The sequence below is a fragment of the Zalophus californianus genome, chromosome 9 (assembly GCF_009762305.2).
Source record: "Zalophus californianus isolate mZalCal1 chromosome 9, mZalCal1.pri.v2, whole genome shotgun sequence".
NCBI classification, from domain to species: Eukaryota; Metazoa; Chordata; class Mammalia; order Carnivora; family Otariidae; genus Zalophus; species Zalophus californianus.
In genome coordinates this window covers 59,944,928-59,967,422 of record NC_045603.1, presented here as the reverse complement: position 1 = coordinate 59,967,422, position 22,495 = coordinate 59,944,928, and the positions used below count along the sequence as shown (strand labels likewise).

The following is a 22,495-nucleotide window of genomic DNA, read 5'->3' as shown; positions in this document are numbered from 1 at the left end:
CTCTGGTTCCTCAGGAAGGACCCCACTCTCCAGCTGACCCTCAGGAGAGCAGCAAACCTTGATGACATCACCTCCCTCTGGTACTCTGGGGACCCCCTGATACCAAATGTGGCCATCCTCTCTGCCCTGCTCCTCAAGGGTGTAGGGAAGAATGGGTCTCTTCTGGTCATTCACTCATGACTACTTATTTCCACCAGCACCCAGTAGCGCCTGGGCCCATCAAACCCACCACACTCCCCACTTCTTACCCTAGGCTCCCTTTCCCTCCTCTGCCCCTTCCTGCTGCTCCCAGTCATCAACCCCCATTAGCACCCACGTGGAGGCAGGCTGAGGGGTGGAGGCTGGCCTGGTGAGGCCAGACAGGCCTCTGAGTCGTGGGGAGGGCAAGTGAGCTGGAGGGGAAGGCTGTGGGAATGGGAGGGTGCAGAGGCCACGGGGGCAAGGAAACCGAAGCTGTGAGGAGCTGGTGATCCCGAGAGAAGCCGAGAGGGCACCGGCCAGGAAAAGAGGGTCACAGAGGCATAAATGGGGAGAGAAGCCAAAGGTGACAGATGGCAGGAGCCGTAGACAGGAGGTGCAACAGAGAGACACCCAGAGAGCGAGAGACAGACTGCGGGCGAGGCAGAGAGGGAGTCGAGTCAGCCCCGCCGAGAGAGCCGGAGAGACAGAGGCCGCCAGCCCAGCCCGGGCGCGCGGGCGGCAGAGACCAGCCAGACAAAGAGAGGCGCGCCGAGCCGAGGGCAGCCGCAGAGGGGAGCGGCGCGCACGGACGGAGCAGAAGGCCGCCGAGCCGGCGAGGGGGGCGCGGAGCCGAGGCGGCGGCGCGGGCGCGGGCGGGCGCAGCGGGGCGGGGCGGGCGCCGGGAGCCGGCTCGTAAAAGCCGCGCCGAGCGGGGAAATTGCCGCCAGAATCGCTGAGCTCCACAAAACGCCGCCCGCGCGGCCCGCCGCCGCGCCCGCTCCAATCTCCAGCCTCATCGCCGCGCGGGCTGGTTATGCATTTAAATGTTATTTAATTGGATTGCGGAGGAGCTGCGGGCCAGAGCGGCCCCCCGCCCCCGCCCCGCACGCTCCGCACGCCCGGGCTGCTCGCCTCCTCCGCAAATCTGTTTTCCGAGTCACAGATTGCAGCGCACCCCATCCCCAGCCGCTCCCCACTCCCCCCTCCCCCCGCCCCCCGCCCCGACGGCGCCTCTTCGCGTCTGGGCTCCCTCTCCCGTCCCCCCCCCCAAACGGAGCCAGAGGACACTCAGAAAGACACAAGTCCCCTGAAGAGGCACGGAAGCACAGACACACAAAGACACGACAGCAGCAAAAATGGGTCACACCAAATTACACAAGTGTCCCCTCTGGAAGATTAAAAAAATACGGAGACAAAAAAGACCCCATGGATCACAAAAGTATACAAATGCACGGAATACACCGGAGACCCACACTCCAGAGGGAACACATCACCCTACCCCTTGGAATGGTTCTTACCAAGTGACACTGCCACACAGGAACAAGATTGCACTAACTCAGTGACCTCCCAGGGTGACACACAGACCCTCCTCAAGGTGAGGTAAGGAGTCAAACACACATTCACTCTCACACTCAGAGCAAAGCCATCACACCTCCATTCGCTTGACTGTGTGTCCTTCCAGGGGTGGAAGGCAAACCCTTCCTCCAGAAACATCTCCTTCTCTCAGGCCACAGCAGAAAGCATCACTAGACGGGGTCCTGAGAGCAACTGCATCAGTCATCAAATCTCTTAAAACTGAACCAAGAAACAAACAAACCTGAGCCAAAGTTATAACAAGTAGGCGTGAGGGTAGACACCAGGAAGGCCTTCCTAAAAACTCAAAAAAGTTTGAGATCCCAAGAGGTGAGGCCCAGCCTGTGTGTGAGGCTGGGCTTCTCTCCTATCCATAGGAGACCCATTTTTGCAGCCTGGACTAGGAGTTAGCACCATCAAGGTAGATGGAAGGACAGAATGACCTGCTGAGCATGTCCTCCACACACTCCCAACCAGCAGACAGGAAATTGCTGGCCTGAAATGATCAGGGTCAAGCTGCTTCAATTAATGAAAATGGAAATGGCAACCCGGCTTGGCACAGGCCACTGTGAAGGACTGTTCTGGGCTCTCAGCCACCCCCTCTGCAAGCTTGGCCTAGAGACTGACATAGGGTGGAGATCCTTGAGCGGGATCTAGGGGCAGAAGAAGGGGCAAGAAGATACACAGGAACATTCTATTGCAGTTGTTTTGTTTTGTATTGTTTTGGACGGAATAAGGGTCAAAAGAGGGAGGGAGAGAAAAAAGGGAGAGAAACTTCCCCCAAATACATTACAATTCAACCTTGACTGGTAAGCTTGGGCTGGGGCCAGGTTGGCATTAAGGCCTCTGAAGGAGAAAGCAATTCAGCTTCCCCTAAAGCAATTTATTTCTGTATCACCTGATGGTCATAGCTGGGAAGTTTATCCATGTGTCTAACCTCAGTGTCTCATACTTCACTTGAAATTGTTTCCTTTGGGGCATTAGGAAAAAATAGAAACCAAAACAGCTGGCCTACATCCTCCTAAACAAGAATATTTGAAGAGTCAAGGGACGCCTGGGTGGCTCAGTCGGTTAAGCGTCTGCCTTCGGCTCAGGTCATGATCCCGGGGTCCTGGGATTGAGTCCTGCATCAGGGCTCCCTGCTCGGCAGGGAGTCTGCTTCTCCCTCTCCCTCTGCCTGCCGCTCCCCCTGCTTGTGCTCTCTCTCTGTCAAATAAATAAATAAAATCTTAAAAAAAAAAAAAAAAAGAATATTTGAAGAGTCAAGACTTAGTCTGGCTGGGCCACAATCGCCATTCCCTTCATTCCACTCATGTTCTCTGCCCAGCTATGCCCAGGCTGGGGTTCTGGTCTTTTTTGCTCCAGCACCTGGACAGCCCCTGACACAACCTCCTGCAGTTTTCCAGCCCAAAGGTTCATGGAACAAGAGATCAAATTAGAGGCTCCCACAGAGACACGCCCAGCCCTGAGTTGTGCCACAGGGGTCCCCTCCGCGGAGGTGGCCAGACAGCAAGTGATGCGGGAACCCTGCAGGCATCACCCTCCCTTACAGGCACATGCACCTCCCGCCCACAGTCGGAGGGCTAATCACTTCCTCAGTCAGTGTGCTCAGAGCGCTGTGTTTAGAAGTTGTTCACAACACGTTTGCCTTTTGATTATAATTATATGCCTATATCTCCCAGCACCGGGCGATGAGCAACGTGAGGACAAAGAATTATCGCAATCACCTCTGTCACTCCCTACAGTGCCTAGCATGGGGACTGGCACGCAGCTGACATTAATAGATGTTTGTTGAATTGAGAAAGGAAAGTGAAAGACCACATGGTGGTCAAACCCAAGACTCCATCTTCTTTTACACCATCCTGTTTCAGTAAGAAAAAAAAAAAGAGTAGGAGGAGTCTTTTTCTTCCTCAACACACTCCAACCTTCAGTCTCAGAAGCACCCTGACCCAAGCACAGCTTGGCCTCTACCACCAACTACGTACGTATATGTATGGGTGTGTGTGTGCGTGCGCATGTGTTAGAGTGGAAGCCCCCATCACTCCTCTGAACCAGAATTTCAATCACCATCACTGGACAAAAGCAACAAACTCTGGGGACACTTATGTTACTTGGATCGGCACCTTGGGGTAGATCTCTAAAACCACATTCATGCATTACTTGCGTATTCGTCCTGAACACTTACTTTGTGCCAGGTGTTGGGTTACATACTGGGGAAGAGAATAGAAGGGACCGTCTCCTTGCCCTCAAGGCACCCAGTGCAATCCTGCCTTAACCTTGGCTGCACATCTGTAGCACAAAGAGAAAAAGAGATACCAGGCTGCACTGCAGACTTCCCAAATCAAAATCTCTTAAAGTGGAACTCAGACACGTGCCTTTTTTAAAACCTCCACAGGTGAATTCTGATTCACAGGCAGGGTTGTAAGCTACTGATCTCTTGATCAGTGCTACCCAGTAGAATTTTCTGCAATGATGAAATGTTCCATATCTGTGGTGTATGTCTGGCTATTGAGCACTTGAGATATGGCTAGTGACTGAGGAATTGAATTTTTAATCTTACTTCATTAACTTAAATTTTTTTTATTTTTATTTTTTTTAAAGATTTTATTTTATTATTTATTTGACAGAGAGAGAGACAGCTAGAGAGGGAACACAAGCAGGGGGAGTGGGAGAGGGAGAAGCAGGCTTCCCACTGAGCAGAGAGCCCAATGCGGGGCTCGATTCCAGGACCTTGGGATCATGACCCGAGCCGAAGGCAGACGCCCAACGACTGAGCCATCCAGGCGCCCTAAATTAAATTTTTTTAAAGATTTTATTTATTTATTTGAGAGAGAGAGAAAGCGAAAGCAGAAGGGAGGGAGGGGCAGATGTAGAAGACTCCCCACTAAGCAGGGAGTCCAACGTGGGGCTCGATCCCAGGGACCCTGAAATCATGACCTGAGCCGAAGTCAGAAGCTTAACCGAATGAGCCACCCAGGTGCCCCATTAACTTAAACAGTCACACATGGCTAGGGGCTACTATATCAGACCGCAAAACTCTAGACGATCCCAAATCACTTCAATTTGGCTTTAAAATACTTCTCACAATATGGTTTTGTAGCAGTTCAAGTTTCCATTCCCTTTAGCTCAATAGAAAACAATGAGCTTCCCCTCCCTACAGACACTCTCATTTGCACTGAAAAAAACTGCTCTAGAATGAATTGGGGGGTGTAGCGGCCAGTCGGGTGGATTAAGCCCTATCAGGTAGCTAAGCCACACCACCACTCTACCCGCCAGACTGGAGGAAAGGCACTCCGGAGTACCCTCTTTTGCTAGAGGTTGACATTGGTGGGGGACAGGAAAAACAGTGACATGACTTGAGATGCCTGTTATGAGCCAAATTGTGTCTCCCAACTCCCCAAATTCATATTAAAACCCCAAGCCCCACCGTGACTTTATTTGGAGACAGGGCCTTTAAAGAAGTAACTACAGGGCGCCCGGGGGGCTCAGTCGGTTAAGTGTCTGCCTTAGGCCTAGGTCATGATCCCAGGGTCCTGGGATTGAATCCTGCATCAGGCTCCCTGCTCAGTGGGAAGCCTGCTTCTCCCTCTCCCTCTGCAGCTCCCCCTGCTTGTGCTCTCTCTCTCACACACACACTCTCTCTCACATACACTCTCTCTCAAATAAATGAATAAAAAATCTTAAAAAAAATAAAATAAAGAGGTATCTGAGGTTAAATGAGGTCTTAAGGATGGAACCCTAATCCAGTGACTGGTGTCCTTGTAAGAAAAGAAATAGCAGGGAGACACAGAGAAAAGGCCATGGCAGGACACAGTGAGAAGGCAGCTGTCTACAAGCCAAGGAGAGAGGCCTCAGGAGAAACCAAACCTGCCGACATCTACCTCTTGGACTCCTAGATTCGAGAATGCTGAGAAAATAAACGTGTTGTTTAAGCTACCCTGTGTGTGGTATTTTTGTTATGGCAGCCCTGGCAGACTACTAGAGTGCCCTTAGAAAAAGGCAGGCCCGGACCCTAATCAGCCTCTTGCAGGACAAGATGTACCCCAAGAATTGAGGATGACAGCTCTACTAGAAGCCAGATCCAGCAGTGACTCTGCTGGCACCTAAGTCTTCCAGCCACCATCCTGGTCACTACCATTCTAGTGCCCCTGTGCACTGCCCGACCCTCCCCAGCTCAAGAGTCTCGCCCCCAATTCTAGGCTTTCACCTAGACTGTGCTGTCCCACCAGGACACCTTCCCTATAATCACCTCCCCGTTCCCTTCTTGACCCCATTGCACCTACCCTGCCTCCTATAGGGCCTCCCCCTTCAGCCCCATCTGTTGGGTGTTTTAAGTGTGTGTGTTCTGTGCATCTCACTTTCCCCACTGGACTTCAAATGCTCAAAGATTAGTCTGGCATTCAAGATCCTTCACAAGATGGCTCCAACTTACCTCTCTAGCTTTTCCTCCCAAGCGGGCAAAGTCAGTGCTCATCCACTTGCCACCCCTTGAACATAATGATGTTCTCCAGAACTCCCAGTCTCTAAGGCCGCCTGAAATGCCACCTCCCCGGAGAGCCTTCTCTACCTCAGCTAAATGCAGAGGGGCACAGTGACTTCCCTCTCTGTGCACTTATCCCAGTGTCTCATCTAGGGCCCCACAACATGGAGGAAAGGAGTCTAAGGTGTGTGTGTGTGGCGCGGCGGAGGCAGGGGGTGTGTGTGTGCAAAGTTGCAATGCCATTCCAATGCTAACTCCCCAGTCAGCACACTCTCCATGGGTTTAAGGGCACCATCCCCAACAAGACCGCCCTCGCTTCAGATGCCAGCTCCAAGTTCAGGGGTCCCCAGGCCACCTATACTTCTAACTGGCTACAAATTCAGGGGTTCCCATGGCCCCCTCAGATTTGATAATTCACTAGAATGACTGACAGAACTCAGGAAAGCACTTCCTTAGAACCACAGTTTTATTATACAGGATAAAAATCAGGCCCAGCCAAACAGAGATACAAGAGGCAAGGTCCAAGAGGGTTTCCAAACCCAGCGCTAGGTACTTTCCCCGCAGAAACGGGACACAGCGCCCGGCTGTTGCACCCATGCATTCACCACCCAGGAGGCCCGCCAAAGTCTGTGTCCAGAGTTCTCATTAGGGTTTCATTACATAGGTATTATCGATTGAAATCCCTGACCACATGGCTGAATTCAATCTCCAGCCCCCACACCCACCCTCAGTTCAGGCTGGTATCACCTGGCTCATAGCCCCAACCCTCTAATCAAATGGTAGGCCTTTCTGGCGTAGCCCTGGTTCAGAGTCAATTTCAGCATAAACTCAGAGGTGTGTGGCCCTCCGTGAATAACAAAGACACTCCTATCACTTGGGAAATTCCAAGGATTTAGACACTTCCCTCCCAAGAACCAATGACAAAAGCCAGTCAAATTCTTTATTATACAAATGGGGGACACTTACACTAAAAAAACTTTTTTTTTTTTAAGTTTATCTTACATATGTTTTTTAGTAATCTCTACACCCAACATGGGGCTCCAACTCGCAACCCCGATATCAAGTCTCACGCTCCTCTGAGCCAGCCAGGCTCCCCTATACTAAAAATCTTAATTTTGAAAGATGGAGATGACCTGTCCCAGGAGATAGAATCCAACCACGTGTTCCTCATTAAGATGGTCTCAAGACCCACTCTATTCCCAACTTGATTCACTTTCCCAGCCCTATTAAAGGGGCACACCAACCAGTCATCCAGCAGACACAAGAAATGAGCTAGGTGGAGATAGCGTGCTCCCATCCACCCATCTGCTGCTCCCCACAGGGCCCTGAGTAGCAGACACACCCCTGACTGAGACCCTTAAGCTACGGTAAGACAATTAGAGGTCTGTTTACATCATCTCCCCAGATACTCAGGAGAACCCTTTGCAACAGTGAAGAGGTAAGAGAAGGGAAAAATCTAAACTACCCCTTCCATCCCTGACATGCAGGAGGGAAAAAAGGACCCACACAAAAGGGTTTAGGAGTTTTTTTTCCTTTTAAAGATTTTATTTATTTATTTGACAGACAGGGCACGAGTGGGGGGAGGGGACGAGGGAAACGGAGAGGGAGCAGCAGACTCCCCGCTGAGTGGGGAACCTGAGAGATCATGACCTGCGCCAAAGGCAGGCGCGCTTAAGCGACCGAGCCACCTATACACCCCAGGTTAGGAGTTTTTAATGCTTGGACTGAAAAATCACAGGGCTGCATTTTTCATAAAATTATTGGTCCACCTCTGGCAGGGCAAGGATCTGCCCCTCACCCAGCAAGGTCCTGGGAGTGGTGGCGCTCCCTCTGTAGTGTGGCACAGTGATGCCCCAATCAAGAGGCAAAAAAGCAAGAAGTATAAGGAGCACCCACCTGCCAGGCATGACACAAGGCACTTTCAAGCGTTATCTCACTTAATCCCCACACCAACCCCATGAGGTAGGGATCCCCGTTTTACAGATGAGGATCCTGAGGCTTGGAGAGGTTCATCAAATTTGTCCAAAGTCTTAATGTTCACAAAGCCATGAAGTCTCAAGCGGAGATGAAGAAAGCCAGGTCTTCTGGTCTTCCCCACTCTGCCACACTGAATTCTTTCTCTGATCCAGCCTCAGTCTCCCATAAGAAGTTCACTCTTAACATCCACATCCCTCGCTTTGTCCTGGTCCCTGTGAGGAAAAGGCTCAGCTTGAAGGAAGCTGTTCTAGGAGGATGGCTGGGGATCCTGGCAGGATCTTTCCTCTCACACAGCAAATACGGCCCCAGAAGTCACAGTTTGGGCCCCTCTCAACTGAGCAGAGGCTCCGGCGCCAACAGTGAGGTAGCGCAGTTTGCAGACGCCACGTCTCTGTGGAGTTAGCTACCACAGGAGCAGGGGCAGTGCTCAAAGGAAGGTGAAAAATGCAGCAAGCGGGAGTAGTGTCAGACCTGCCACGGCAGGTCCCAGCAACCAGGGAGCCCCGAAGGACCCTGTGGCTCCAGGCCAGGGGGCGTATAGTCCTCTGCTTGCCCCGGAATGACTTGGGGGCCTTGAACATGTCCTGTGCCAGGCCACAGGGGCCCTCATTTTGTTAGCAGCGGCAGCAGCCCCAGCTCATTCAGTCTCTCCTTGGCCGCTGCCTCCCAGCCCCTGTTGGCCTGTGGGCTCCGAGGTGAGGGGTGCAGGAGCCCCTCCACCTGGACCTCAGGCGTCAGGCCTGCCAGAGCCCGCCGGGCCCGCTGCTCCGCCAGGCGCCCCACTCCCACCACCAGCCGCACTCCGAGCAGCTGCACCTGCCTGCAGAGGGCCGCGTCACAGGCCCTAAGAAGCTGTTCTCGCTGCCTGGCAGGTAGCTCGGTGGGAGTGAGGTTGCGCCCACTGGGAGCCAAGAAGAGCAAAGGACACAGATTGTGGACAAAACAGTGACGGAAGAAGTCCTCGGGCTGTCCACAGAGGTTCCGGAAAAAGCCCCAGAACCGGGCACCGCTCACCTCTGACTGAGGGCACTCCAGTCCCAGCACTGGTCGCTTCGGGTGCTCTTGGGGTGGGGTCAACACAGGTCCCCCAATGCCCAACCAGTCCCGGACTATGCTCACTTCCCCAAAGGGCACCTGCCGGGAGGGAGAGAGACAGGAGGGTTTCAGTCTGGAGATCTGACACCTGGGTTCTGCACCAGCTGCACCCTCTAATACCCTCCATGAGGATCCAGCCTGGACACCCCACCACTACCCCCACCCCCTTCGCCCAAAGGCCTGAGATGAGGAATCTGGCCCTATGGTTTGATCCTGCCCATCTTTCTCCAGTTTTTCACTGTGGACTGTGGTGCAGAAGAATCTGTTTGCTTCTATCCCCACTTGCCTTTGGAAGCACATAGAGAGAGCATATGGGAGTATCTGGCCCTCCACAGAATGTGATGGGTAGTAATGGGGGCAGACAGACGGTCTGAGACAGAAAGACAGCCAGGGTTAGAGGAAGCACAAAGACAGGACTGACCAGTGCTCTCTGGGTGCCCTCTCAGCCCGGAGCCTCAGGCTGTCATTTCCATTGATCATCATTGATCACCTTTCATCCCCCAGTCGGGGTCAATAAAAGCGATTGAGCCGCCTGCCCTGAAGCCTCTTCCCCTCCCCCATCTGCCAAACACCCCCACTGAGGGGCATTCACTCATCCCAACATCTGAAAGGAAAGCAGGCAGGCCCCAGAGCCAGCTCTGTTTTGAGCCTCTCCTCAGCTAAGACACAGAAGCAGGTCAGCTGAAAGCCCTGCATCTCTTCCATACCCACCCGTCAGCCAGTCTCCCCTGAGGAGCCGGTATTCCTGGTCCCTCTCCCGACCCCAACCACACTCTAGGGAAAGAGGAGATCCGGCAAGGTAAGGTAAGGATGGGGCGGGCGGAAGGAAGGGCTCGCAGAGGCAATTAGTGGACAAGCTCACAGGGGAAACGGAACTACCATTAATGTGCTTGGTTAACGCTGGGCTGTGAGGCCAGGAGAATGTCTGAGACCACAGGAGCCAGCATGTGTACTGGGAGGGGATGAGGGGGCCCGTACCCACACGGGTCCACAGCCAGGCACACGCTCCTCCCCCACTGCAACACAGCCAAACATCCACCTTGGAGCCTCCCACTCCACCCACCAGGGGAAGCCAAACCCTTTACCCCAGTCTGGGCCATGCCAAAGGGCCCGGGGTTCATGCCCAGGAAGAGCACTTCCTTGGGGCCTTGGCAGTAGCGGGTCACATAGCTGCGGTGGGGCTCCCACGCATACTCCACAGGATTGTAGATGATGCCCACAGGCTCTGAGAACTGCAGCTGGTTCAGTTCAGCATTGAGCCGCAGCTCCTCCTCCAGGAAGCCCTCAGCCACGCTTCGAGGGCAAGGCTGGGGCTCCATCAGGGCACTGGCAGGCTCATGGAGGGGCCCCAGTGGATAAGCCTGGGGCACAGCCACGTCGCTGCCACCTGGAAAAGAGGACAGAGGCCCCATCAGCCTTCAGCCGTAGAGTGAGAGGGATCCAGGCTGGCCATGGCTAACCTTTCCAGGGCTCAGAAGAGACCATCAGCCATCCCCTACCCTCTAGGTTTGCCTGAGCTCATCTCAGTTCTTGGTGGTGAAGGGCCCTTCCACTGCCCGCTTCAAGTATCCCTCCTCTTCCTATGTCACCTGGTGAGAATAACCCTTCATCTCCCCCTCCAAACCTCCTTTCCACCAGGCTTAAGCCCTGAGTCACTAGTTCCTAGGCCATGCCAAGCACACGGGAGGTTTTCAATATATATTTACCGGTGGCAAACTTTCAGCACCTCTAATGTCATCCTTAATAAAACAAGCTCAGCCAGGACGGGCTGTGTCCTGGAAACCGATGTGCTGAAGAATGAGATGCAGGTGCACAGCCACGGCCCAGAGACTAATTACAGAAGGCTAATTACAATTGCTTCCAGGTGGTGAGCAATTGCTCTGTGCCAGGTACACCTCATTGATCCTCATAACAACCCCATGAGGTGAGTGTTATTGCTCCCATGTTACAGGTGAGAAGACTGAGGCTTAGTAAGATCAAGCAACTTGTCCAGGGTCATGCAGTTAGCAAGTAATGAAGCTGGGATTTGAACCCAAACTATGTGACTCAAGGCTATGCTCTCAACCACCCAACTCATCTTGCCTGAAACGGTTCAGTCAGCCACCCTGCTAATCCAACAACCCCCCCAAGCCCAGGCCAGCTTCTTGCCCACATTCAAGAATCCTCAGTGGTCAGCAGGATGATTACTGGACTCAGAACAGACCCTTACACGCTATGTAACCATGGCCAGAGCCTCAGGTTTTCTCATCCAAATACTAGGAAAAATAATATCCACTCAATAATAGCAATATAAAGGATGGAATGAGATGTTGCAGGTAAGTGGGGGTTGGGAGGCAAGGAAGAAGTGGAAAAGTAGAAAAGAGGGAAGAAGCTGGGAGGAGGCGGAGGGAGCACTCCAGCAGGTTCTGTAGCCTACAAAGACCATTCCTTCTAATCTTCCTTCTCACAATTCGCATGCAAACCGTGTTCCAGTCTGACCATTCCACTCACTCTTTCAAAAATGCCTTTCCTACCCCAACTCCCAAAACTTTGCACATGCCATTTCTTCAAACCCAACCAAATACACTCCTTAAGTCAACCAAGACTGTGACTCCTCTGCCTCTCCACACACCCAAATCATACCCATCCTTCAAGATGCAGCTCCAACGAGCCCACTGGTAAAGCCTGCCCTCCTTAGGACACTGTAGCCATGCAGTAACTTCCCAGCCCCACCCCACACAGGAGTAGGTCTGGTGTGAGACCTGGGAATCTGTATTTTAAACAAGATTCCTCAGGTGATTCCAATGGTTGATGAAGGCTCAAACTGCTGCATGTCACCATGGTTAGTGGCTTCTTCCCCAATTCACACCTTGCCTCCCTACCTAGACTTGAGCAGATCAGAAGCCAGGTCCTGTTCAACTTCCCTCTGTATCTTTAAGGTCCTAGCTTTTATTAGGTAGTCAACAAACACCCACTCGACTCTGTCCATCCTACCTTTCTCAATCCTCTTTAAAACGACCTTCTACCAAGGAGTCTTTCCCGATGGACTCTTCTCCATTTCTACAGCCAGAGTTCACTCTCAAGGCTCAGCTGCCCACTTTGCACTCCAATTGTTTCTGAGGGTTTGCCAGGCTCTGGGTGTGTTTCCACCATGTCTGGGCCTCCCATGGGGCAAGGGCCAGGGTTCTTCTCCCTCATGGGACCTCAGGGTTGACAAAACAGCTTGATCCATCAACCTGTTCTCGGACCCTAGCCTGGGGCAAGTGGGAGAGAAAAAAAGTCAGGGCCAAACTTAGGAAACCCTTCTCCAGACTGATCTCAGAAGTCTTTTACTGCTTTGTCCAGATGGCTAACCAGGGCCAACTGGGCTGAAACAAAAGCCAAGAAGGGAGCTGTGGAGAACTCAAATTATCTCCGGGGCCCTTGCTTTGCACGTCCCCATGCAGTGCCAATGTTAGTAGACTGGCTGCTCCAGCTCTGGGATCTCTCTCAAGTCTTAGGCTGAGCCTACCTTTGATCTTTAGAGACCTGTGCTGAAGACAGCAAGGCTGCAGGGTACACAAAAAGAATGACAAGGCTTTATTCGCAGCGTTCCAGTTTCAAACCTAATCTGATAGCAAGAGACACAGTCTGGGTGTCAACTAAATCCACTTCTAATCCTGGTTTTATCTCTAAGTTTCTCTTAAGCAAATCATTTAACTCTCCTCTCTATGAAATGAAAACCACAAATTCCATCCAACCTACCATCAACTGTTAACTCATTTATTTTTTTCAGTATTTGAGTCTCTTCCATGATAGGCACTGTGGTCGTCTCTGGATGAGGAAGAAATCCAAAATGAATAAAATGCAGGCCTGGCTCATAAACTACTGAGAGAGGACAGATAAACAACTATAATACACCGTAGTTTGAGCTTTAATGTCCTAAACAATACACTTTGAAAACCCAAAGGAGGAACTTGAAAGTCCTATCTAAAGCCACCAAGAACCAAAGACTTAAGAAACGTAGATACAGGGGTGCCTGGCTGGCTCAGTCGGTTAAGCGTCTGCCTTCGGCTCAGGTCATGATCCTGGGGTCCTGGGATCGGCCCCGCATGGGGCTCCCTGCTCAGTGGGGAGTCTGCTTCTCTCCCCCTCTGCCCCTCCCCCTGCTTGTGCTCTCTCTCAAATAAATTAATTTTTAAAAAAAGAAAGAAACGTAGATACATTATAAATTACAGTGTCATACTAAGTGCAAAGGAAGCGGAGGGTGATCCAGCAATAAGTCTGGCTATCTAGGTTCTCTGACACTAAATCCTGGAAGTGAAGAAGGAATCAAAGACACCATCCATTCCCCTATCCCTTGGAGGCACTCCAGGAATCGACAGGGACAATCAACAAATCCTTAAACTAACAGTAGTAGTGGTAGAACATGGACTCAAAAGCACCACTTATCCCTTCTCCTGCTTCTGAGAGGGCCGCCCGCTAAGGGTCCGTAAGAAATCTCCGTGTCCGCCCTCGGGCTCCGCCCAACGGGAAAACCATGTCCCCGCAGGCTCCCCAGGCCGGCTCCGTGGACTCGACTCTTCCTCTGCCGGCGCAAGCCCCAGACACAGCAAGGGTCCCCAAAGCATAAACATTCCTACTCCCCGCCCCAACAACACTGACAGCCCCAACCCTGCCCCTCAAGACCCCAGGTTCCCAGGTTCCTACTTCTTCACCTGGTTCAGCTCTCCATCCGGTTTCCGGTTCCCTTCCCCGCCCCCGGGCGCGGAGGACAGTGGGAGTCGTAGTCTACTTTATTTAGGGAAAGAGATTGGCGTAGCCGCGGCAACTTCCGCCGGAAATACTCAAATCCCCGGAAGGCGTGTTAAATTAACCCTAAGTGACTCTGGGGATTGTAGTTTAACCCTTACATCCAGGCGAAAAGCAAGAAAGCTTTAAGAGGCGAGGCTTAGTAAGGACCACGGAAGTCCTGGCGTCTAGCTCTAAAGGGCAGCACCCTTCCAAAAATTCATCAACAAGGCTTTTCCGAACAGGATTGCGAATCAAGGCACTTCAACCATCCCCAATCTCAAAACTCACCTGAGAGTATTAACAATGGCTAAAAGACCATTTCTAGTCCTCCTGCTGCCCCAAGGATAAGAGACCCCTCCTTTGCAGCCCTCCAAGGACTGTATCTAGAACATCCACAGAGGCACTTCTAGAATCTCCTAACAACTCTTTAGTAATGGCTTTCAGACTTTTCCATCTCCCATTATTGCCCACGCCTTTGTCTCCATGGCTTTCACATTTGACTTCTCTCCCTCCTCTGCCATGCAGTCCACCCAGCCCTATAATCTCCCACCCTTCCCAATCCTTCCCCTCAAATACTTCCCTGAACATTCCTAATCCCATGGCTGCACCTAATGGTCCATTCCCTCCCAACTCCCCAACCCAAAACAATGTTCAGAGCTGTCCCACTCCTATTTTTGTTCTTTTTTTTAAAAAGATTTTATTTATTTATTTGAGAGAGAGAGAGCACAAGCAGGGGGAGCAGCAGAGGGAGAGGGAGAAGCAGGCTCCACGCTGAGCAGGGAGCCGGATGCGGGGCTCTGTCCCAGGGTCCTGGGACCATGACCTGAGCCGAAGGCAGATGCCCAACAACTGAGCCACCCAGGCACCCCCTCATTTTGTTCTTGTCCTCCATCTCGGTATATTTCTGTGTCCTAACTGTAAGGTTAGTTTATATGTATCTATAAACTGGAAACTCCATAAGGCTAATTGCCTTCTGGATTCCTCCCACCTCCTGCACACCTCAGCACAGCCATGCCTGAGATCAGGAAGAAGCAAGGTCTCCCTACAGGTGGTAAAGAAGGAGACCAGCAAACCCTAGAACAGGAAAAAGTGAGAGAACAAGGATGCTACCCCCCTTCCCAACCTTCCCTGCTCTCCTACCAACAGACAAAAGCAGCATGAGCCTTAGGGAAATGTGAGCAGCAACTCTCTGACACCAAAGGTGAGAAACCACCCCTACCTTGCCAGACTTTGGAAACAGAGTTAATCATCCACCTCACAAAGTCTGTTACTTCCTGAGCTTGTGTTTGTGCCAGATTCTTTCCCACTTTGTGTCTTTGCCTCTCCCTGCCTATGTAAATGTATCTCTATCCTTACTCTCTTATTTTGGGGGGTTTTGTTTTGTTTTTTAAGTAGGCTCCATGCCCAGTGTGAGCCCAACACGGGCCTTGAACTCACGACCCTGAAATCAAGGCCTGAGCTGAGATCAAGAGCCTGAGGCTTAACTGACTGAGCCACCCAGATGCCCCCATCCCTACTCTCTTGTATGGCTTTTTCTCTGTTTCTGTGTATCTGTCTCCCTCTGGGTACATCTATCCCCATGCCTCTGCTTCTTTCTCTGGAATGTCTGAAATAAGACTATCCCAGCCTTCTAGAACTGACTGCCCCCTCACGCTCCTCTGTCTTCATAGATCTATGCATTTGTATGTTGCCAAACAAAAATTTGGCAGCGGGGGGGGGGGGGGGAACACACTGTTGTCATCTTATTACTTAAAAATTCTAGGAGCCTCACCATCCCTTGGACAACCCTCCTGCCCATCCTGCCCCGCTGCCACTTGCTTGCCCACCACTTCCTGTTTATCATCATGGCAGCCCCTCACTTTCCAAGTCTGCTTCTGGTAAGAAAGTAATGAGTGAAATGAGTGGCAGGCAAGCAGAGATCCACAGGACCCTAACTCCCAATGTCAACTTCCAGGAAGAACTGTTTCTGTCCCTGTAAGCCCATTTGTCCCAGGAGCCCAGAGATAGGAGGTCCCAACACAGGGAGAAACTGAGTCTTGGGCAACCCCACAGTGAGTCCCTATAGCTGACCTCAGTGGGGTCTGGGAGCCTTCTCTGTCTAGGCCATGCTACTCCTCCCCACCTGGTGGGTCCTTCTCAGGGAAGATGGAAGTGAGAAATCCTGAAGTGGGGGTTGTTAGAAACAGAGACCCATAGATTTTCAAGAGGTAGAGCCTGAGAGATGAAACTTGGGCTAGTTTGGGGCCCTCCCAACCTGTCTTGCCAGTGTCCCAGCCTCCTGGCCCTCTGGGAAGGCTCCAAAGGCCGGCTGACTGTCATTTATGGATAGAACTTATAGGGTAGGAGCAGAAGCAGACCTGTGGCCTGAACAGAGCCTAGAGAGTTGGGTCACTCCAAGCCTAGGTCAGGGCCCTCCGCTGCCCACCAGGCTGTTCCCGGGGCCAGAGCCCAGGCAGGAAGGGGTTAACCTGAGGGTTTGTTTTCCTTTGGTTTCTGTGAGCTGCCGAAGCTGTGTTGGGCCAGGAGCGCCATCTATCGGCCTCTGGTGATCCTAGCTCTGACTCCCAGCTCACCGGCTCTCAGTCAGATCTTTTAGCCTTTCCCCTGCCTCCATGCTCCCAGGGTAGAGAGGGGAGTTGTCTAGCTGCAGTAGATATTGGGCATTGGAAAAGGTGAGAGCCATGTTTCCCTCTCCCCAAGTACCAGACGTGACCCTTGGTAGCTCCTGCCACCTCTGCCCTAGGGAACCCCAAAGGGCTTCTGGTGTTTGCCTTTCAGGGTAGCCATATCCCCCAGCTCCACCACACTGGGCACTTTCTCCCTCTCAGCCCAGTAAACATTAAAAGAGCATTGGAGAGGAGAAGTGGTGTAGCGGAGGCCTTTAAAGTGTGGTCTTGGGACTCGGACCGCCTGGATTTGAATCCCAGCTTTGCCACTTACTAGCAGTGACCTTGGGCACGTTACTTAACTTCTCTGTGCCTCAGTTAGCTCAGTTGTAAAATGGGATAATCACTGTAAACCATCTCTTCTTTTGTGATAATTAAATGACTTAGTTACATAGGTGCTCAGTACAGTGCCTCACACAGAATAGTGCTCCATAAAGGTTAGTTATTGTTATTATGAGCATGTGTCAGGGTCTCAGGCAGACGCTAGTCTGAGAACCCAAGATCCAGACCACAGAGCCATATCAGACACACAAACACAGAGGACAAGACTGGGCAACACATCCCTGGAGATTTCCACAAAGACAGTGACCCTTATGCGCAGGTCTAGGGGCCCGAAGTTTAGGATTGCAAGGGAAGTTTCAGGTCTCCAAGATCAGCAGGAAGTTGGATGAGAGGGTCAGAGAAAGAAAGAACTTGAGGTAAAGATGTAGGATGGAAAAGCACAAGAAAGAGGTATTAACAGGCCCTTAAAAGGACCCTGATTTAGGGAAGTGGAGAGAGGTCCCTGATATGTGGGGAGAGCAAGGGCCACTGTATCCCATAACATGTCCTCCTTGGTACAGGCACAAAAGTCTCAAGGTTTGATCAGGCTTCCCAGTCCTCCAAAGAATCGAAGCCCAATCCCAGCTCTGTGAGGGCCTTAACCCTCAATGTTTTTCCCCAGCCCGGTGGGGAGGTGACTCACAGAGGGAGAAAGCTATCTGCAGGTCCCACAAATCCGGCTCCCACCTCCCTCCCGGAACTGGAGAACCAAGGAAGCTGTGGGTACATCCATCGGTGTCTTAACAGGTTCAGCCATGTCCCTGTCCCTGTGTCTTCTGTATCTCTGCCTTCTTCTACCTCACTGGCAAATAGGTACAGAGGATACTTCCCCAAGAGGCAAGTTGAGGGGCAGCATGACAGCCTCTCAGATAAGAGAGAAAGGCAGAACCAGTGGGGTCTCTGTTCAGCCTCACCACCTCCCACCCACCCCCCCCCCCCCCGTCTCAGCCCCAAGGCAGCACAGACCAGCTTTATGGATTGATGGCCACTTAACTGAAGGCGGGTGACCGCTTCCACGTCTCTCCAACTCAGGTGTTCTCCCTGTCCTGGGGCCTGGACTCCTGGGTCCCCAGGAGAGGGGCAGGACAGGCTAGATGGGCGGATTTGCATCGCTTACTTGGGAAGCAATTATCGGCAGAGCTGTCAGCGCCGCGCGGCTCTCTCTTCACTAATCAGATTTCACCAGAGCCCCGGGCTGGGGGGTGCTGAGTAATTTGGCTTGATGCAGTGGTGGGAGATGTCGGGGCCAGGAGGCTGGACAATCCGTCTGAGTGGTGTTCGAGTTGTCCAGAGCAATTATCCTGAGGAGACCACACAGACATCAGGCGGACAGCCAGCCAAGGGGACTCGACTGATCCCCAAGTCCTGCAGCAGGACTTGTGGCCGAGTGGGAGGAGCCTCTCCCACAGGTGGAGCCAAATTAAACAACTGAGAAGAGGAGTCAAGAGGAATCTGGAAGAAGGGCCACATAGCCCAGTGGGAAGGGGACCCAAGATACCAGCTTCCAGCCTACCCACCATCCAGGCCCTGCCCTGCCCTGCACCCTCAGCGCACCAACAACAGAGCAGGGACCTGACCAAGGATGAGTCGTCCGTCCTCGCTTCTCCCGCTGCAGTGCTCCCAGACCACGCTTTCCCTGCCCTTGTCTCTGGCTCTGTCACTTGCCTTCTCTTGTCCCCACAGCCCTTTTGAGCCTGTCCCCTCCTTCCACCCATGCTGCCCAGTTCCCTCTCTCCCCAGGTTTGCACTGGATGGCTGACCGCTCTCTCTGCCTCTGTCTTCCATTTCACACCTTTCAGAGTAGTGATAAGGATGATGACAACAATGAACCTTGACTGAGTTCTCCTCCTCCACCAGACACCACTGAAGTATTTTCTGGGGGCTCTCCCGTCTGCTCCTCGGAGTAGCACTGTGAGGGCCAGACTCCATGTCCCCATGTACTGATGAGGACACAGCTGCTGACTGAACTTCCTGAAAGAGGTAGCACATCCTGGGCTTTGCCTCCTGAGCTACCAGGGCAGCCCTGGCCCGTGTCTGGTGTACAAGGAATGTCTGTTGACTGAATCAATGATGGAATGAGTGATTTACCCTACTCTCTACTCCTGGCTGGCCTCCAGGTGATATTTACACGCCTGGTCTGGCCTCCCCGCCCTCTCATACCCTGATCCCCCATTGTCACCTCAGCCTGAGGAGTGTCACCTCTCCACACACTCCATCCTACGACGCACTGGAAAGCTCCACTGACTCATCCTCTCCTGCCTTTGTGCCCATCTTGTCCCCTTTGGCCGGAACATGCTGCCACTGAATACACTCTACTCACTCCCCGAGGCTCAAGTCGAAAGCCAACTCCCCTTGGAAGCATTCTCTGATCTTCCCATTGTTTGCACCTCCCTGAGGACCCTTGTCACCAACTGATAAGCGGTTCACCTATTGCTAAAATGCCTTACGGCCCCTGCTAGATTGTTTTGAGAGGTGAGTATTCAGTCTCCTCTCTCCTGGGCTCAATTAATATCTGCTGAAAACATTAATATCTGCTCTTTTTTTGTTTATCTCATTCAGAGATGTTCCTACCATGGGTTGAAAGGAGCACTCAACTTTTGAGGTAATTTGGAATTGGGGGTTTGGCAGTTACCAGTGGTCCAACCTTAGGAAGATCATTAACCCCTTGGAATCTCGGGCTGATCATTTCATTCCTCACCTGGAAGAGAGGATGACAAAGCCTACCTGGAAGGACATGCGACGCATCCTCCTCTTATCTGCTCCGAGCCTGTCTCCAGAGCTATGGAGATCTGTCTCTCTCCATCCTTCTGTATCATGACTGAGCCTCTGCCTCTCTGACCCCCACCAATTCAGGCACAGCGAAGGAGTCTAACCACTCAGCTCCCTCACAGTCACTAGGCCTTTCATTTTTCCTGATGTTACCTTTCCTGGGGGTGGCCCCACCTTTCCGCCTAGAGCCCAGAGGACCAGCCTCACCTTGGCTTCCTCACCCCCCCTTAACAAGTGAGACCTTGAGTTCTCCCTCTGAAAATATTAATAATAAAGAAACAAGGCACTGGGCATGCAACTGGATGCAAATTGGCCCCAATTCTCAGTCCAAGAAATAGAATGCCTGAGCTGTGGACCCAGAGAAATCCTGTGCTCATTTGCATGCTATTTGCATTATATTTACATGTGATCAGTTTCATGTTCAAATGCACAATCCTCCCTCCCCAGTTTTTCTCCCCCAGAGTACCCCTCAGCCTCTGACCCCCATCATTCCCCCCAGCCCCTACTCCACCTCCCCTAGCGCCTGCCACAACCCTCCTCGTCCCTTTCCTTCTTCCTGCCAAGGTCCCCCTTGCCCCCTCCCAGCTCCCTCCCGACCGGCAAGGACCCACTTGCCCCATACCCAGAATAGATTCCTGGGGTCTTACCCCTTAGTTCAGGAGGGGCATCCCTGCCTGCCCCCTCCCGCCCTGAGCCAGGCGGGCGCAGCAGACAGCAAGCGCGTCTCTCAGCAAATCCCAGCCCCATTCAGCCTGGTGATTAATGGCGCTGCCCTCCCCATGAACCTGCCTTTAATACTGAGGAAGTTATGAAACCGCTATACATCAGCAGCTCCGGCCCGGCTGCCCCCACCCGCGTCCTCCTCGCCTCCACCCCCCACCCTCCAGCTCCCTCTTCAAAATCTCATTTGGGTTCCTGCCGCCCAGGCCCACCCCTCTGCTGGCCTTTGCTGGGGGGAGGGGGTGTCTACCCCTGCTGCCATCCCCGGTGAGGACCCACATCTCATTTTCCCTTCCTCTCTCCCCCCTGCTCCGCCCTCTCTCCCTCCCCGCCCCCCCCACGGCTGCATCTCCGGACCCATTTAGAATTGCTGACATTTTATCTGCATTACATACATCACTCCGTCCCCAGCAGCCATCTCTCATGGATTGGGGGGGGTGGTCCTGAGCTTGGGAAGATGGTGGGAAATAGGGTGGAGGCGGGGAAATAGATAGGACTTTCCTCCACACCCCTTTCCCTTGGGGCCCTCTCCCCAGCCACCTGGGAGGTGATGCAGGTGGGGACCTCGGGTAAGTGGAGGGTAGGTGGTGGCAAAGATTGGTAGGAGACTCCTCATGCAAGCCTGTCCTACCTTACAACATTAAAAGACGTTCTCTTAGACCACACGGACCGGACCGGGAAGGTCATGTTGCCCATCTCCCCCACTTCCACGGGGCTCTTCCGTAGGAGATTATGAAGGTGATTGCTAAATCTTTTAGCCGACCTGTTCTAATGTTTCCCACACCTCCCTTTTGGGAAGTCCCTCTGAATATCTAACCATTGTGCCTCATGCTGCAGTCATCATTTTCTTCTTGCTTTGTCCTTAGAAGGTTGAAAAGCAGTATTGCCTCTCAAATGAATTAAACCCTTTGTTCCATTGCCTGAGCAATCATAAATATGGCCACACACCCACACTCCTGATTCTTATATATATGATAGGAGGCAGAAGATGGGGCCACCTCAGAAAGGAGGGAATTGAGACCCAAATTCTGCAGGAGGAAAAGTAAGAACCTGTCCAAGACCAGGAGGCCAGGACCCAGGGGTCCCATGATCCCAGTGAGCAGTTTTCTCTCCCTGGAGAGATGGACAAGGCAGAAGGCAATGACAGACAGAGAGGTCTGGACCAACAGACAGAGAGCAGAAGGGGCTGGGAAGGAGAAGCCGGGAGAGAGACAGGCAAACAAAGAGACAAACAAACAAAGAGCTAGACAGACAAAGGGACCGTCAGCCAGGGACAGGCAGACAGGCAAGAGGAAGCTGACAGAGGCACTGGTGTCTCAGGCTGGACACATGAGAAGGGCTCTGTCTGTCTGTCTCTGTCAGTCAGGGTCTCTGCTGGAATGTGCCTCTCAGGATCTCTGGGGCTTTGTGTTCACTGGGTCCATGAGTATCCATTTCCTGGGAATTTTTATTCTCTTCAGGCCTCTCCTTGCCCTGTCCCCTACCCTTCAGTTGCCCCGTCGATGGTCCCATCCCAGCAGCCCCTTCCGTCTCCGGCCATCTTTCTGACCTGCCCTTCACACACCCTCTCAGGGAGATCAGACACTTCCTGGGGCTTTGGGGAGGCTCCCACAGGAACTGGGCCAATCCTCCGGGGATGGACAGGAGGGGCAAGGGCTCCCGTTCCAGGGATAGCCCCTGGGCCTGCAGAACCGAAAGAGCAGTATAGGACTATATCCCCACGTCTGGCCAGGCTTAGCCAATGCAGCAGGAGGAGCCCCAGCAGGAAGGTGAAGGCAGGGAAGGTGAAAGGACCCTCTGTTCCCCCCACACCCTCCCATTAGCTCAGCCCCAGACAAAACAGACCTCAGGCAGGGGTGTAGCGGGGGAGTGGCTGATTTGCATGCTGTCTGCATCTCATTTGCATGTCTTGATTCCCAGTCATCCCACAGGCCTTGCCCCTCTAAGTCCAGGCTCTCTCTAGCTCAGTCTGGCCCCTAGGAGGGTTGGGGGCAGAGAGAGGGTGGGTGGGAGTGCGGGTGGGGTTCCCACACTGGTGCCAGTGAGTCTTTGTCATGCACTTCCTGCCAGCCCAAGACACTTCCCTGCCCCAAGGGCCACATTCTCCCTCCTCCTCCCCTGCAACCAGTATTTCAACCCCATGCACCAGCCATGCATTGTCCTCCAGACATGACCATCACTG

The 22,495-nt window shown here is 52.7% G+C and overlaps 1 protein-coding gene across 10 annotated transcripts; it reads right to left on the bottom strand.

Moving 5' to 3' along the window:
* Window positions 1–7,461: 7,461 nt before the first annotated feature.
* SMUG1 (single-strand-selective monofunctional uracil-DNA glycosylase 1) lies at window positions 7,462–20,361 on the bottom strand. Of its 10 annotated transcripts, XM_027595391.2 has the most exons (5): window positions 13,762–13,825; window positions 12,809–12,877; window positions 12,059–12,318; window positions 10,171–10,472; window positions 7,469–9,124 (listed from the first exon to the last, which is right to left on the bottom strand). In XM_027595391.2, exons 4-5 carry the CDS (start codon window positions 10,402–10,404, stop codon window positions 8,597–8,599), a joined length of 762 nt encoding a protein of 253 aa, XP_027451192.1. In that variant the 5' UTR covers window positions 10,405–10,472; window positions 12,059–12,318; window positions 12,809–12,877; window positions 13,762–13,825; the 3' UTR covers window positions 7,469–8,596. The 10 variants fall into 10 exon arrangements, with proteins under 10 accessions (XP_027451190.1, XP_027451191.1, XP_027451197.1 ...); XM_027595389.2 differs by lacking the exon at window positions 12,059–12,318 and having other exon boundaries at window positions 7,462–9,124; window positions 13,762–13,777; XM_027595390.2 differs by lacking the exons at window positions 12,059–12,318; window positions 13,762–13,825 and adding an exon at window positions 13,456–13,712 and having other exon boundaries at window positions 7,462–9,124.
* Window positions 20,362–22,495: the final 2,134 nt, after the last annotated feature.

Coding starts and splice junctions, on each gene's coding strand:
- SMUG1 (XM_027595389.2), bottom strand. CDS start 12,857: ATGGAAGAGACTCAAATACTGAAAAAAATAAATGAGTTAACAGTTGAT. Junction 10,473..12,808: donor AAATGAGTTAACAGTTGATG/GTAGGTTGGATG, acceptor CCTCTTTTCCAG/GTGGCAGCGACGTGGCTGTG. Junction 9,125..10,170: donor TTGGCATGGCCCAGACTGGG/GTAAAGGGTTTG, acceptor CCCTCCCGGCAG/GTGCCCTTTGGGGAAGTGAG.